Source organism: Helobdella robusta (genome assembly GCF_000326865.2).
Source record: "Helobdella robusta unplaced genomic scaffold HELROscaffold_2, whole genome shotgun sequence".
Classification (NCBI taxonomy): Eukaryota; Metazoa; Annelida; class Clitellata; order Rhynchobdellida; family Glossiphoniidae; genus Helobdella; species Helobdella robusta.
This window is the reverse complement of record NW_008704083.1, coordinates 1,666,319-1,683,523: the sequence shown is the minus strand read 5'-3', so window position 1 is coordinate 1,683,523 and position 17,205 is coordinate 1,666,319. Positions and strand designations below refer to the sequence as shown.

General features: G+C 30.5%; 3 protein-coding genes across 3 annotated transcripts; 1 reads left to right on the top strand and 2 right to left on the bottom strand.

Annotated features, from left to right (window-relative positions):
- Positions 1-6,438: 6,438 nt before the first annotated feature.
- On the bottom strand, positions 6,439-7,484 carry HELRODRAFT_64054 (hypothetical protein; the record flags this gene model as incomplete). Its single annotated transcript, XM_009017092.1, has 4 exons — positions 6,439-6,582; positions 6,688-6,764; positions 6,889-7,063; positions 7,368-7,484. The coding sequence occupies 4 exons, from the start codon at positions 7,482-7,484 to the stop codon at positions 6,439-6,441; spliced, it is 513 nt and encodes a 170-aa protein (XP_009015340.1).
- Positions 7,485-11,328: 3,844 nt separating this feature from the next.
- Positions 11,329-12,059, bottom strand: HELRODRAFT_64229 (hypothetical protein; the record flags this gene model as incomplete). Its single annotated transcript, XM_009017091.1, has 3 exons — positions 11,329-11,577; positions 11,716-11,874; positions 12,018-12,059. The coding sequence occupies 3 exons, from the start codon at positions 12,057-12,059 to the stop codon at positions 11,329-11,331; spliced, it is 450 nt and encodes a 149-aa protein (XP_009015339.1).
- Positions 12,060-13,404: 1,345 nt separating this feature from the next.
- On the top strand, positions 13,405-14,617 carry HELRODRAFT_160072 (hypothetical protein; the record flags this gene model as incomplete). Its single annotated transcript, XM_009017090.1, has 4 exons — positions 13,405-13,407; positions 14,023-14,158; positions 14,237-14,369; positions 14,449-14,617. The coding sequence occupies 4 exons, from the start codon at positions 13,405-13,407 to the stop codon at positions 14,615-14,617; spliced, it is 441 nt and encodes a 146-aa protein (XP_009015338.1).
- Positions 14,618-17,205: the final 2,588 nt, after the last annotated feature.

The window sequence follows — 17,205 nt, the reverse complement described above, 5'->3', positions numbered from 1 at the left end:
CTGTCGCCATCTTAGGTCACGCATCAACACCCACGTGCACTACGGCAACCATATGGCGATTGGGATGGCCTGCGGTTTGCTGGTGCTTGGAGGCGGAAAGTAGGTTCTGATGATGATGATGACGACGACGATGATGATGACGTAGATTTGGATGACTAGAGCTTTACTACTTAGGTAGGTTACAATGACGCAGACGATGATGATAGTAAAAACAATGACGACGATGATGATGATGTTAACGATGATAATGATGCTAAAGATGATGACGATACAGATATACCTTATCAACGAAACCTGAAGCCATAGCAGCTATGTTCTGCGCGTTCTTTCCCAAGTGGCCTATACACGCTAATGATAACAGGTTTCGAAGACATTTGCTGGCGTATCATTATCATTATTATTGTTGTTATTATTATCATTATTATTATTATTATTATTATTATTATTATAACAATCCCCTTGAGGTTGTTTTAATACTTTTGATTTGTCCCTCATTAACTTAATATATATATGGACTGATGAATTAATTTATCGACTACCTTATCTATACAGCAATTTCGTCGTCCTATAGTATTTACTGCGATAGAAATGCAAGTTAAATGAACCGCATTTGGGACTGATCTGCTCTCGTGGTAGTCGTTCTTTTAATAGGATGACGAGCTTCGGAGATCAGTTCATGTCATTTTACTACATATATATATATACTTTTAATCTTGATTATCATTGACAGTTATCGTTTCTTTCACTTCATGTATGCTTTCACGGTGAAAATAAATCTTCATGATTCCTCCAGATTTCACTTGCAGGCTCTCAGGCACATGTATGTGCTCGCTGTCGAGAGGAGGTTGTTGATAGCTAGGAATGTAGATACGAATCAGGCCTGCTATGTCAAGGTGTCCGTCAAATATAAGGTTTGCTGATGGCGTTTCTTTTCTCTCTCTCTCTCTCTCTTTCTCTCTCTCTCTTTATCTTTCTCTCTCTCTTTCTCTCTCTCTCTTTCTCTCTCTCTCTCTTTGTTTTCTTTCTTTCTCTGAATCTTTTTTTTCAACCGTTTCATATTTCATACATCAATCATAAATCTTAAAGGGGTAGTTCTCTCTCTCTCTTTCTTTCTCTTTCTCTCTCGCTCTTTCTGTTTCTTTCACTATCGTACTCTCTCATCTCCGTAACTATCTCTCTTTATTTCTCTTTCTTCTCTCTTTTATTTATTTCAAGTTTTTCAATCATTCCATACTTCACAAATTGAAGGATAGTGGAAAGATCGTGCAGATGACAGCTCCTGTTCTGTTACCTGAACTGGAAACTTTGTCAGAGGTGATGATGATGATGATGATGAAGATGATAATGATGATGATGATAGTGTTGACAAGAGATGATGACGATAGCGATGATAATGATGTTGGTTATGATGAAAAAAACGACTGTTTCTGTGACGATGTTGATGATTTTTGTAATAATGGTGATGATGATGTTTACAGAGATGATGATGATGATGTTTTAAGAAATGATGATGATGAAGAAGATGATGATGATAATGAAGAAAAAGATGATGTTGATGATGATGATGTTTATTGTTTAGGTGAACATAACAGATGAACAGTATTGGAATGTTACATTCAAAGATAGCGTTAATTGGAACTCGCTCAAGTTAGCTTTATGTTCATCATTCAACAACACATTATTTTAAATTTTGTTATTAATATTGTTGTTTTTATTATCAATACTGTTTATTTAGTTAGCTGTTTTCTTCAGTTTATTTGTATTGTAATGTCTATAACCAAAGATAATATCATACGTAGTGCTAGATCAGGCAACCAAAGATTAAATTTACTACGCCGTCACGTAACCAAAGATTATACATTTCTACTATTTTGTAATCGAAGATTACATATTAACATTAATACATTCATGTAATCAAAGATCGGTTTTGTTTGGTCATGGCTGTTTGTATGTTAAACGAAAGACCAACAGCTCTGGGAAAACACTTAAATCGGTTGGTTCATCGCCGATTGATTAAATGAATGAATTATTGATTGATTGAATGATTGATTTACTCATTGGTTGATTGATTGATTTACTCTTTAATTGATTGACTTAAATGGTTTTTTTTTTAAATTTTCATATTCCAACCAAAAACAGAACAGCACAAATGGCATTGACGCTGCTGAGGAAAAAAACGAACTCATCGAAAGGCTATTCAAAGTACACTCGTCCTTAATTATAATAATATTAACGTCTTAATTATAATCATAATAAAATAATTATTACTACAGTGTACTACACACACACTCATACACATGTATACATACTTACGTACACACACACATATACAAACACAAATATTCTGTATACGGACGGGTAGGTAGCCCCTTGCGTTCGAACTCGGTTGCTGCAAGTTAAGACCGTTATTATAATTAATAACTTGGATTGCTATTTTTCTGTTATTATTAATATTATTTTTATTACTATTATTTCACAAACAGCAAAAAGACATTGGCCTACCGACGATAAATTCTTACTTTCTGGATTATTCTAAAATGTTCTTATCGACAAATGAAGATGCCGATGTAAAGGTTATTATTATAGATTCACTTTTATATTCCTTTTTTTTCATTCATTTGCTTGCTCGTTTATCATTCATTCTTTCTTCTTTTCTTTCACTCGTTCGTTCGTTCGTTCGTTCTTTTACTAACAACAAAAACATACAAATATTTAGCAGGTAATAACGCCATACAAGCTACCGTCAATAATGTACAAATATCTATACAACGACACCACTGAAGTATTACCCGACCAAATTGATGTACACCAGGTAAGTATGTATGTATGTACTCGTGTACGTATGCATGTATGTGTGTATGTATGCATGTATGTGCGTATGCATGTATGTATGAACCCGTTTTGATGAACAAGCCATGGTTAGGCATGCAATCGTTTCCGAGTTTAACTTTTATCTATGTCCCTGGTCTCGCACAGCACTGCACTCCATCCAGAATGCATGTATCAACATGTATGTATGTATGTATGTATGTATGTATGTATGTATGTATGTATGTATGTATGTATGTATGTATGTATGTATGTATGTATGTATGTATGTATGTATGTATGTATGTATGTATGTTAAAACCAAATCAGCGATGAGTGACACTAAACAGTCAAACATCTGAAAAAATCGGTTAACAATTGATATCTCGTTATTCGCTCACGTCGGCGTTTAATTGAACATTTTCGGTAACACAGACGCGCAAAAACCTTTGCAGCAAACAAGATATATAATTCATGGCGAAAAATAGCTCTCTGCTGTCGCCAGACCTGCCACTTATCATTTTGCAAATCTTTTTAAAAAATATTGAAGTGTTGTTGTCCATCGGGCCAAGAACCTCGATGCAAACAGGTAAAAAATCCATCGAGGGTTGGGCTAGTTCAAAAAATACATACATACATACATACATGTATGTATGTATGTATGTATGTATGTATGTATATATGTAAGTATGTATATATGTATGTGTGCGTATGAATATATGCATTTATTATATCTTGTTGATCATATTAATGTTTATAACATCCAACATTATTGTCATCGTCTTTTTCATTCTCGTCAACATTATTATGATCATTATTATTATAATTATTATTATTATTATTATTACGACATCATCACCATCATCATCATTGCGTGACAAACAGAGCATCCTATCCATCCTGAAGACTGATGTAACCAACAGCCAACCATTCCTAGTGTGGCAGTTCAAAATCCTGTCTGCCTATTTTAACGAGGTCTTCGTCAGGGATCCTTCCACATCGTCGCCGTCTTCACCGTCGTTGAAAATCGTCGGTGAGGAGTTTCTAATTTCAACGGCCACTAATGTCGAGAGGTTGTTGTTGAAGATGGCAGACGATAGAGGTTTGTCGGTTTAGTTTGATTGACGATGGCTAATTGATTGACTGGTTGATTGATTGGTTAATTAAATAGTTGATTGGTTACTCGATTGACAGGTTGATTGATCGGTTAATTAAATAGTTGATTGGTTAATTGATTGACTGGTTGATTGATTGGTTAATTAAATAGTTGATTGGTTAATTGATTGACTGGTTGATCGATCGGTTAATTAAATAGTTGATTGGTTAATTGATTAAATAATTGATTTCTTGGTTGGTTGGTGGCGTGTAGTTATAATTAATTAATAAAGTGTTTAAGAAAAAACAATTACCAACGATAATTCTGCAGATTTCAAATCAGTATTCAATAGCTATATCTCAGGAAAGCTATCCAACTGTACCGCTACAACTACCACCGCCAACAACAACAACGACGACATCATTAACATTCTACAGCAGCAACAGCAGCTGCATCAACAGCAGCTACATCAACGACAGCCACACCAACAGCAGTCTATCTTAAAGATGCTAACATTATTATCCTTGTTTCTACATTGGTATGGTCTACCTGAGGCTTCTACCATCAGCGAGCTACAAGACGGTCCGAGAGATTTTTCAATTATTTATTCATAATTCATTAATAATAAATATAATTATGATAATAATATTTATAATAATTATTTTTAATTATTAATGATACTTTTGTTGATTTTGAATCGGATTAATTTCCAATCCACATCGTCATCGTCGTTATCCTCTTCGTTTTTATGATCATCATTATCATCTGCGTAAATTATTAATATTATAATAATAATTAAATTATAATACTAACCATAATAATAAATTTTCTATCCATAATAACTATAATTATATCTTCCGAACAGTTTCATTTCCGATGTTGTACACTAAAACGAAGAGACTTGGCCTAAATCTCACATCAGTTAAAGCTCTATCGCGGATTCTGAGGTCGTAGTCGTCACTACCACTGCCACATAAATATTGATACAAACAAAATGCAATACACACATGCGTACAACCGTTGTTTTATTTAACGAGAATGGTATGCAATAAATAACGAAATCCCATGCGTCCTTTGATAAATAGCATCTATATATAATATAATTAACTTAGTTAAATGATCCGTATTATGCAGTTTATTTTAATTAAAATGAAATTTCATACACATTTCAAGTTGTATAATGGTTAAAATTTATAACAATAATAATAATAAATAATGATAACACTTATCATAATTTATTATTATTATTATCATTATTATTTTCAATTTAATTACATTAACGAACAAATCTAAAAAAAAAATCTGACAGAAGTAATCATATTTACATTACATTACATTAACTAACGATAGTATCAACCAAAGACATCAACAACGGAAAAGCAAGCTCCATTTAGTATTACAACTACTTATATATATATATATATATATATGTGTGTGTGTGTGTGTGTGTGTGTGTTACATTACCAAATACTGATGTATGTACATAAAGCTATACACATACTGGTGTAGATTGTTTTTAGCTGTGCATAATATACAAAACAGCAAGAAGCTTATTATTAATTATAGCAGTAATTCTTACTATAAAACAATATTAATAATAACAAATAATATACGTTTATTATAGATATATAAACTTGATTGAGAGATCTACTTAGTTTACCTAAGTTATTATATTTGAAATCAGTGCATGAGAGTTCAAGATGTTCATCTTTTAACATTACAGTAAAATCACATTTAATGCGTGATTTTTAAAAATTGATACACGTAAAAAATTTGATAAAACCCAATTCGAGAATAGAATAAATATCTACATAAAAAAAAGTTTATGATCGGAAAAAATGTAATTTTTTTTACTATGGTGGTTATCAATCATCAATTGGATCATGATAGAATCAAAATATTTACATCAGTCATTACATTTTGACATTGATAATACTACTACATCAATTCATTACATCAATTCATTAATTAAGTCACAAAACACAACGTGACATCAACTTACACATTCTCACATCTACAAATGCAGCGAGACACACTGACAAAGCAGGCATTAAAATTCGCTTGAACGAGCAGATGATCGATTTACAATGTACGACAAATTAAATTAACAACTCAACATTAACATTATTGTTATTATTAATATTACAAATTACGTTACATTCAAATGTAAACAAAAATGGCTGTATTGATTGACTGTAATTACATACATATATATATATATATAGTATATATATATATAAAGAGTTAGAAGACCACATTTTATACAGCATTGTATGAATTCTACCGAATTGTTGACATTAATCAATTTAAAGTTTGTCTTTTCAATTTTCTTTCTTGTATGTACTATATATATATATATATATACATTGTATATATTTTTATTACTATATATATATGTATATAATATATATATATATATATATATACACACACACACGTGTATATATAGATAGAGACGTTAAACACATTTAAAACAATAAGATATAGTAGAAATTATTATAGTAGCAACAACATCATTAATAACAATAACGAGATCATTTTGAATAGAAAACTTTGAAATACACGGTTTTAGATCTCCAGAGTGAGTAAGAGTTATCGAATTTAAGGTGATATAGGCCACGACCGGGGTATATATGGCTCCCGCAATATACCTCTTCGTGGCAATCTCTTCTGTGTATCTGTAGAACATCAAGTTAATTTGAAAGTTGCTTATTTCATTTATTCAGCTCTTAATGATTGTAGAAAAAACGAATATTCAGTAACAAATACTATTTATAGCTTACTTGTATAATTTCATCCATTGGTGGTCCTTCTTTTCTTGTTCGAGTTCCCTTCTCAATGTCACCTTTGTCTGTTGAAACTGTGTGTGCGTGTGTGTATATTTGTAGGTGTGTTTGTTTGTGTAAGTGTGTGTATGTATAATTGTATGAGTATGTGTATGTTTGTGTGTGTGCACATTTATATTTTTCAATCATCAAACTGACCAGTCTCAGCATCTTCTTCAGCGTCTTCTTCGTCGCTACTTTCACAGACCTGTACAGTGACGTCAGGTTGAGGATTCAACGTCCACTCAAAGTAAACCCCGAATCCTAGATCATAATAATCCGTGGCGAACTCCCAGAATATCCTGGTGCCGTCTTCGTGTGTTGGGACTTTTACCTGTCGATTAGGGATTATGGAATTAAGGATTTGTCGTTAGTTTGTGAATTGCCATTGACCAGGTCAGTAGGACAGGTATAAGTTTCTTCCAAAAGATTGAACACTAAGTTAATGAAATGAGATTTCATACACACGTTTCTATTTCAAAAAAGACTCATCCATTCAGCAGACTAAACTAAACAAACTAGAAGTAGACCAACTTTAATACAATTTTAACATTCATTCATCCATGTATTCACCCACCCACCCATCCATCATTCGTTCGTTCGTTCATTCATTCGTCATTCATTCATTCAAAACTAACTGTGGCGGTAGAGAGAGAGCCGACTTTGATACAATTTTCAGGAGATTTTCTGATGGAGTCTTTGAATTCTTTTATATCGGATCTGGTCCAGAGTGAGGCAGGAATCAATGGTGGCATGTTGTGCATCATAAAGTTATCTAATTGGTTGGTTGTCAATCAATTATATTTCTTCTATCATAATTGGTTGGTTGTCATTCACTTATATTTCATCTATCATTTAGTCAACTGATCAAATAATCAATCAATCAGGCAACATCAATTAATCCAACTAATCAATTAAACAATCAAGCATTTAATCAACAAACCACTCACTTCTTCAATCAATTATACAATCAATCGATCAATCATTCAATAAGATTTAGTCAATCAATTCGTTCATTCATTCATTTATCTATCAGTTAATTATTTACTTATTTGATCATGAAAATTGAATAATTTATAAATATCCAACTAAGAAGTCAATAAATCAATCAACCAACCAATCAATCAACCAACCAACCAATCAATCAACTTTGTAAGCATTAACAATACACAACCCTCTAACCATCAACAATCAATCCATCATTATCGACATCATCATCTTCATCATCACCGTCATTCGTGGCGTTGTTATTATCACTGTTAACATCATCAGTGTCGTTAGCAACGGAAGTTGCAGCAGCAGATGATGATGATGATGATGTCGTTTTTGTAGCAGGAGATGATGAGGTGGTCGTTGTTAACTTGCTTTGTTGACTAGAATTAGCATCGCCACCACCACCGTCAACATTTTTATCATTCCTTATTATGGAATATGAACCCAGCGTATTATTATTATTACTATTATCATTATTATCATCATCATCATCATCGTTATTATTATTATTGACATTGAGGAATGATGGCTGGTGCTGTTGAGATTTCAAAGCCAACTGGATCTGGTAGTACTGCTGTCTCTGATGTATTAGCTGCTGGTTGTGGACCTAAATCGTCGGCGATAATAAAAATGATAATAATAATAATAATAATATTAATAATTATAATATTAATAATATTATTATTATATTAATAATTATAAATCGAATAAATAATATAAAGATGATGATAGTGATAGATGAAAAATTTACTTGATCGATGTATTGTTCGTAATGTTGTTCCTGTAACTGCTCAATCAACGCCTCTTGCTATCAATTTGGAAATCATTATTATTAATTATAAGATAATCACTAATAATTATAACAAATATAATCATAATAATATATAATTATTAATTAGTTAACTTTTAGTTATTTCTCCAAAGAATTAGAAACATCTGGCAACATGGAGCAATATGCACGAATCCATGCATCACAAGCTGCAAGAGCCATTGTTACTATCATCATTCAGATAATTTTTCACTTACTTCAGCCTCGCTATCAGGGACCTGCTGTTTGGCATACTGCCTGTACTGAATGGCTGTCTGCTGGTCCAAGCAGTCTTTGATCCTCTTCCTTTATTATGATTGTAATGTAATGATAATTGTACTACATGTTATAGCCATTTTATGCTTCTTAAAATGATGTTATCTATCATTTATTATCATCACTATTATTATAGATATAATAATATTACGGTTTATTATATTATATCATCATTCTCTCACTTCATCTTAGCATCTCTAAGCCTCATCTCCTCTCTTTTAAGCAGCATCTCATATTCCTGCCTCTCGTCATCACTTGAGTTTTCACTACCACACAAAATATTTAAAATAATTATTAATATTAACGAATAATAAGTTATTATTATTACTATTATTAACACAAATATATATACACACACAGACAGATATAAATATACAAAATATGGTAAATATATATATAGATATACATCTATATATATATATATAATATATATATATATATATATATATATATATATATATATATATATTATAGAAATGTCTTATAGTCATATATAAAATGTATGACATATGTATGAAATAATTTATAGAGTATATATATATATATATAAAATAAATATAAACCTTCCTATATTTTCTTCAGAATTTAAGTTATTAGATCTAACATATGTTATAAAATCAGGCATGAAACTAATCAGTGCATCTAGAAAGTTCTTCATAGCATCCTCCTGGGACATATCCCCTAAAGACTCCCAATAGTGACTGCAATTAGGGATTGGGGAAAGAATAAAAACTAGCATTTTAAAATTTTAAATGATGAATATGAACAGAACAATAAAGAGTGAAAAATATGTGACCAATAAAAGATATGTGAAAATCACAACATAATTTTAAATTTAGTAATTTAAAAGAAATAAAATCATTACATTCTTTGGTCACCAATGGTCTCAGAATAGACACAATCAGAAATGACGTTAGACTGATATTTGCCATGTTTAGCTTGTTTTATGAAACTTTTTAATTTTAAGCGATCAGAATGTGATATCTCTTCATCTGATGAGTGGTCTAAAAAAAATTAAAAAAATTAAGTAAAAATCTGATGATAATGAGTCTACAATACTATTCAGAATATGATGCATGCAAGACTAGTAAATAAATAAATGTTTTATTGGTATTCATTGCACACCAATCTATCTTTATTTTCTAATTTATTCATAATTTTATCTATGTATTTTTGTACCATACATGGTTGTGGTTAATTATTTTAATATTTAATTTGAGAAAACTGTGTAAGCCTAAAATAAAAAGTTACCCTTGAAATATTTTTGCCCCAGATGAAAGAGTTCCTCCAGCGTCAGTTGCGTTTCTTCGGCACTTTCATCAAACTCCAGAACCATTTTGTTCTTCACCTCCTCTGACAGCTCCTGCTCATTTGCAATGTTCATCAAATTCTCCTTCTCTTCTGGTGTCACCATCTTGCTTTCTTAATATTCAGTCAACAATGCAATTAGATGCAAGTATTTTTCACAGAATTATCCTTTCCGTCAGAAATCCGACAGCTACCAACGCCAAAATTAGACGCACTTAGAAACAAAAACGATCATTATGTGGAACGTAAGTACAGTTGGCGACTTGGCAAAAATAATCTATAGAAAACCAATGCACTTGCCAATGACTTTTCAATAAAACGAAAATCCACACAAACTTATTTCATCCTCATCTCAATTATTATACACATGTAAATCAGCTAACACACGTGCCATAAACACATATTTCAACGTTATATATAAATATTTTCGTTATATACATATTTAACTTCAAATGATGCCAAATATCTCAACAAATTTAAAAATAGATCTTCACTTCATTAATAATAAAACCGAATAACGTATATTCAATTATTCATACATTCTTCATAGCATCAACGATACTAATCCAAAAACACACATACATACTATACACATTGACATACGTATAATATAACATACACAAATTGTTCAAAAATAAACAGACTAAATTCGCTAGTTAACGGGTTTATAAACATTCGGGAAGACATGGAAATCTTAAATTTATAAATAGATAATCACTTTATTGAACTATAAACCAAAATTTTCATGTTTGGTTTGATAGTTAACAAACAGTAAGTACAATTCTCAATAATATATTCAACATTGAATTTTTTACAAAAAGAAATATGTATATATATATAAGTTCATAAGGCATGAGTTGACAGCATGTATCTCAATGGAATCTATTCTGTTATTCATTCATATGCCCAGCTACTGCAGAAAAAAAAGTTTGAAAATGTTTTTTTATAGTATAATTTCAATAAGAAAAAGTAATAATTATTTCATAATAAATGAGTAAAATATATAAATAATAATTGATTTACAATAAACTTTTAATGGTTTGCTATAAAAAAAAAAACTTAATTTAAAATATCTTACTCTAATTCATCATCCATCATCTGATTCTTGTTACTGCTGAAATTATTGAAAAGTTAAAAGTATTAATTCAAATTAATAAAATTCAATAAATTAATGACACATTTAAAAAAATTAAACTAAATCGAATTAAATTAAATTAAACTAAAACCAAGCTACGAAACAAATAAACGAAAAAAATTAAAACCATAACACATCTCGACAACAAGAAACACAACCTTTGCTTGGCATGCGTTAAAATATGAGATTTCAGATTAGTGGACTGGGCAAACTTTTTGTTGCAGTTATCAAATGGGCAGACGTACGGACGGTCACCTGTGTGGATTCTGACGTGGGTTCTTAGGTTGAAATCCAGCGAAAATCGTTTGCCACAGCCCTCAAAGGTGCACTTATAATGATAAAATAATAAAAATTAGTTAAAATTAATTTATTAAACTATAAAACTTGATGAATATGATTAAATTAAAAGTATTAAAAAAATGAATTGAACAAATAATTATAAAAGATGAATAATATAATAAAACACCTGATAAGGCTTTTCCCCTGTGTGAACTAACTGGTGCCTACGTAGTTTTGAGCTTTCGATAAATGCCTTACCGCACTCGGCACAGACGTGAACTCTGGGACCATGTGTATGTATGTGTTTCCTCATCGAAGAATTATCTTTGAATAACTTGTTACATCCCTGTTGTTTTATGTTTAAAAGTTAATTCAAAGTAAATAAAAAAAAAAGTTTTCTGTAAACTAAACTTGCTATATCCCATTAATTTAAAGTTTGAAGGTTATTTTTAGTAATTTAGAACTGAATCCAAGTGAAAATGTAATAACCTTATGAGGGCAGGGTATTAATTTAGAGTCATCTTCAAACATTGCCAACTTTTTCTTAGATCTGATATTTTAAAAATGGCATACAAATATAATTAAACTATTGTACAATTTTACAAAAACAATAAAATTTAATAATAATCAAAATTTTTATTTAAACAAAAACAATCCTAACTTTATTTTTTTATTACCGTTATGCCCAAACTCTTGCTTAATAAGAGTAATTCTAGTACCATCTAGAACATTGTTGTAGGAGGGGACATAATCATCAGTAAATAATTCTTCTTTTATTGTTACACTTTCACTACTACTGTTAATGATATCGATGTTTTCGTTTGTGTTGTTGCTACTAATGCTCTCATTAATATTTACAGAGCTATCATCGTTAGAATTGTTGGCGGTGGCAATGTTGTTGTTATCGACAATGCCGTCCTCTTGGTTTAACTTTAAGCTTTCCTCGCTGAGTTCAGCTTTGACAATGCTATCGCCTTATTTTATTGAAATGAATAAATTATCAATTACAGATCATAATTAAATAAATTAATTAAGATACTGTTTTATTTAAAAATTGTTTAGTAAGGCTAGGTTTTAGTATAGTGTAGCATCATATATTCGTTTGATGAAAATTTTTTTATTCATATTAAAATTTAAATAACTTATATTATGAATGAAAAAAAGAGTGAAATAGAGGAAGCAGAAGGTTCTTTTTTTTAAGTTTTTACCTACAAGTTACCTTGTTTTATTTTATTAAAAATTAAAAGAGGATATTATAATTAAAATAAGTAAGTAATTAATTAGTTATTAATTTAAAAAAATAAAAAATGCCAAAGACGAATACTCACAAAAAAGATGAACTATAATAATAATAATAATAAATTGAATTACCTACTGGATACAACCCACATCTGAACGGTGAAATCTCCTCCCAAGGTTTTCATCAGGACCGGCTTCCGAACCCATTTTCGCATTTTTTACTTAAAATAGTGAAAAAATACTTGATAAATAAATGATAAAAGAATCAGCAAGATAGATTAATTAATAAGTTATATTTGTCAAGCAAATTGCGTAAATCTCAGACGACAGCGATAATAGGCGGTAGTAAATAATCTGTTCAAAAGCTAGTAACGAATAATAAATACCATTTCATTTATCAGTTTAATAAGTTTCTGGATATTAGGATTGATAAATTAAAAAAATTTTTAAATTAATATAATTAATTGTTAGAAAATGTTTGCATTAAATTGAAAATAATTGTTTTAATGTAAAAAAAGACCGAATAATTACAAGACCGATACTGTCACGGAAAGTTTGTTCCTCCGAAACGTGACTTGTTTCCTCGTCCTGATTTATTACTTCAGTCAGCGTTTGAGAGTTTATAGAGATTTGAAAAATGGTTGGCTTACTTTTTAGTTCTAATAATTTTTTAAATAAATTTTTTTTAATTTATTTCAATTCAACTTATTTCTTTCCTAATTTGAAAATTTAATTAAGCGATAACTGGCTGACAAATAATTGTGTAGAAAGGCGGACGCTGGACGCGGAACCAAAACATTTTCGCAGAAAATCAATTTTAGTTAAATAAATAAAATCAGTGAAATTAATAAATGAGTGCTAGGCCAAGATTTTTATCCTGTGACGAATATTGGCCACTTTTATGTTTATTTTTTCCTTTCTCAGTCTCAGGGGGGAGGCACATCCTTGTATTTCACTTTTTTTCCCTTATTATTGATAGATCAACGGATTTTATAATATATTTCAGTTTTTAGAAGCTTTCTTTACTCTGTTAAATATTTAATCTTTCATTTTGCCTCCAAAAAATGCCTTATGTGGAAATTTGAATTTTTCTTTAACATCCTATTACCACTATACTGTAGATGATTAATTTCAGTTTATTATTATAAAATAAAATCAATAATAATGTATATAGTAAAAATCACTTTTTTGAGCAAAAATTTTCTAAATTTTATTTTGTTCTATTAAAATTTTAATTTTATTAAATTAAACAAAGGCATCTGGTGTTCAAGTGAGCGATGAATGCAAAACTGTCTTCCAGGACGTTAAGATGGGTCACAAATATCGTTATGTCATTTTCTGCATCTCATCTGACCTGAAAATGATCCAGGTCCAGAAGAAAGCAGAACCAGGTACATCAAAGTTCCTCCATTGAAGCGATTAGAAAAATAAATTCAGTTTGTTACTAATTTATTTTGTCCTCATGACAGGCGCTGAATATGAGGACTTCTTGGCAGACATGACTGAGGCAGAGGATTTGTGTGAATGCAGATATGCCATCTTTGATTTTGAGTACTTAACCAAAGACAACCAATCAAGAAACAAACTGATCTTCTTCATGTGGTTAGTTACTCTTTAAATCTTCACAAACTCACACTTAGTTTCACATTCAATAAAAAACTACAATTACTTATCTTAATAGGAGCCCAGAAAAGGCAAAGATAAAACAAAAGATGGTGTATGCAAGTAGCAGAGATGCCTTGAAGAAAGCCTTGGGTGAAGGCATAGCCAAGGAGGTCCAGGCAAACGATCATGGAGACCTTAAATGGGAAAGTATCATGGAAATCATCAGTAGAACAGAGAGAACATAAACTGTTAATCTCTCTCTCTGTCTCTCTCATCACTCACATCCATTCTATACTATTATTCCATTTTTCATGGAACATTATTAAATATTTTCTGAAATCTTTATAGCCATTAATTTGTATACATTGGTTTAATTTCCATGCCTCACACTATGTACATCAGTGTGTGGTATATGTATGTATGTGTGTACACATACACAATAGGCTTAATCAAATAGATTTTTGATATTTTTATAAATATGGAATTTTCCATTTTTGTTACTATATGTTGTTGGTAATATTAACGTTCTATCTTTCATTCCAACATTTGCTGACATAGCAAAGAATTAATTATTAAACCTTCAGTTAGTGAATTAAATTTTTAAAGTAGTTATCTTATAAATTAAATTTGCACTCCTCTTTTCTACTAGGGCTCTTATATATAAAGAAAAAAAAACTTTCTAATACTTTGTTAGTTTAAATTACTGCTTTAAAGTTAAACAGTATTGTAGCCCATCACTTATATACAACACTAACTTGAATAGTGAATATTTGTGTTCATGATGATCCTTTTATGTATATTATATATATATATAAATATATATAAATATATATATATACGGTCGCATTATTTATACAAGCATTGGCTCTTATGGTATTTACATGTCAAAAATTGCTTTGTAATAAGAAAATTTTAAGAACGTATAAGCTTGTACGCGTACATGTTCTCGCTTTCACTACTATTCCTATTATGATCCAAATATATGTGGTTCCTTATCGTTGGTTCCTTCTTAATAAAAACTAATAGCATTTATTTACAATTATTTCTTAGAAATAAGTATAAGAATGGAAGATTTTAATACATAAAAAAAAGGCTAACAATCATAATTAATCGCTATATTTAATGTTTTTAAACTGAAAATTTGTGAGAAAGAACGATAGCCGTTGAAATGGCAATGATAACAATAAACAAGGAAACGAAACGAAATTTCAAACAATTCAAGTCGGAATAATTACGAGAAAAGGTATTTCAATCTTTTATCCGCAAAATTATTAACATTTCAGAATTTATTTAGTAAAAAAAACGTAAAAACAAGTTTCTCCATTATTCCATCTTCTATCTTTTTTCCATCAGCCCATCTGCTTCATAGTTCTCTAGTAGCTCTGAAAATTTGATACGCTAGCAGTAGTAAGGAGCTTCAAAGTCTGAATCAAGTGGAGGCGTGTTGTGTGGTCTATATGTGTGTGTCGTATTATAATAAAAATGATTTGAATATTGAAAAAGTAAGAAGCTTAACAGGAAAACAATTTTGGTTACGAGTTAAGAACATTTAAACAAATTTATATTCATACAATTAAAATATATGTGTACAATTTGGATCAAGATACATACATACATATATGATTGAATTCATTTGAATACTATATACACGTGTGTATACATTCACGTGTGCGTGTATAATACACTGAGATACTACAGAAAAGTTGGGTGTGACGTACGTTTAAACGTGAAACAAAAATCATCTGAAACAGGAAATGAGAACAATTAATTAGTTAATTAGTTGATTAGTTAATTAATTAATAACATTAGCTTTAACGTCCAACCACAAATAAGTAGAGACCATCCGAACAGCTATGCATATCATCTCATCTCATTTCATAACTATTGACATCATTATGTACTTGTGCTGATGTAAATTAAAGTAAACCACACTAATAATTCTGTTACTGAACTTACCTTTTTAAAAAAATAACACTACATTGTAGTGTAATTAATAAGGCCATTAATGGATTATATTTGCCATTAAAACTTGAAAACAAACACCAAAATCGTTATTAAGCTTATCACAATTAGTGGCGAAACCTATCATTTTACTTCTTACTAGGATCACAGAATCAAAAGTATCTCAATTACAAAGTCCATAGATAGAAGACAGTGACGACAATTTCAATCCGAAGAAATCTACAATGCGACGATGACTTCATAATTCTGAGAGATAATTCTGACCCATCGCCCCCTTCCCCCTCCTCGTCATCTACACTGTTGTAAATGCAACCAATTCCAGCGTTGTCGGGAGCGGTATTGTTGGGATTGGAGTTGGAAAAGTTTGGAGACATGGGAGCACTGCTTGGTTGTGGGAAGAGGATTTTTCTCAATACACTCCCCTTATTATACACACATACATATGTATATGTGCATACATATATGTGTATATAAATGTATGTATATATATATATATATGTGTGTGTGTGTGTATGTTTGTTTGTGTGTGCACTTATTCTTACGTGAATATTTTAAAGCGTTTAATTTTCACGAACGTTTTTAGACTATCAGTGATTTGTACTTTAATGTTTTCACGAAAAATAATTCAGATTTCAAGAGTTGTATTGCAAAGAGTCATAGATAGACATATATGTATTTTTTAATCAAAACTGTCACGTAAAATGCTGATAAAAAAATGAAACACACAACACACGCACACACGAATACAAACAACATTTATGTACAACGCGAAACAGATATATAAGTATTTACAACGGCTTGTACATCATAAACACTAACAACGCGCGCTATCTGATCACGTAAAATCGAGAAATGAATGAAACCCCCAAGC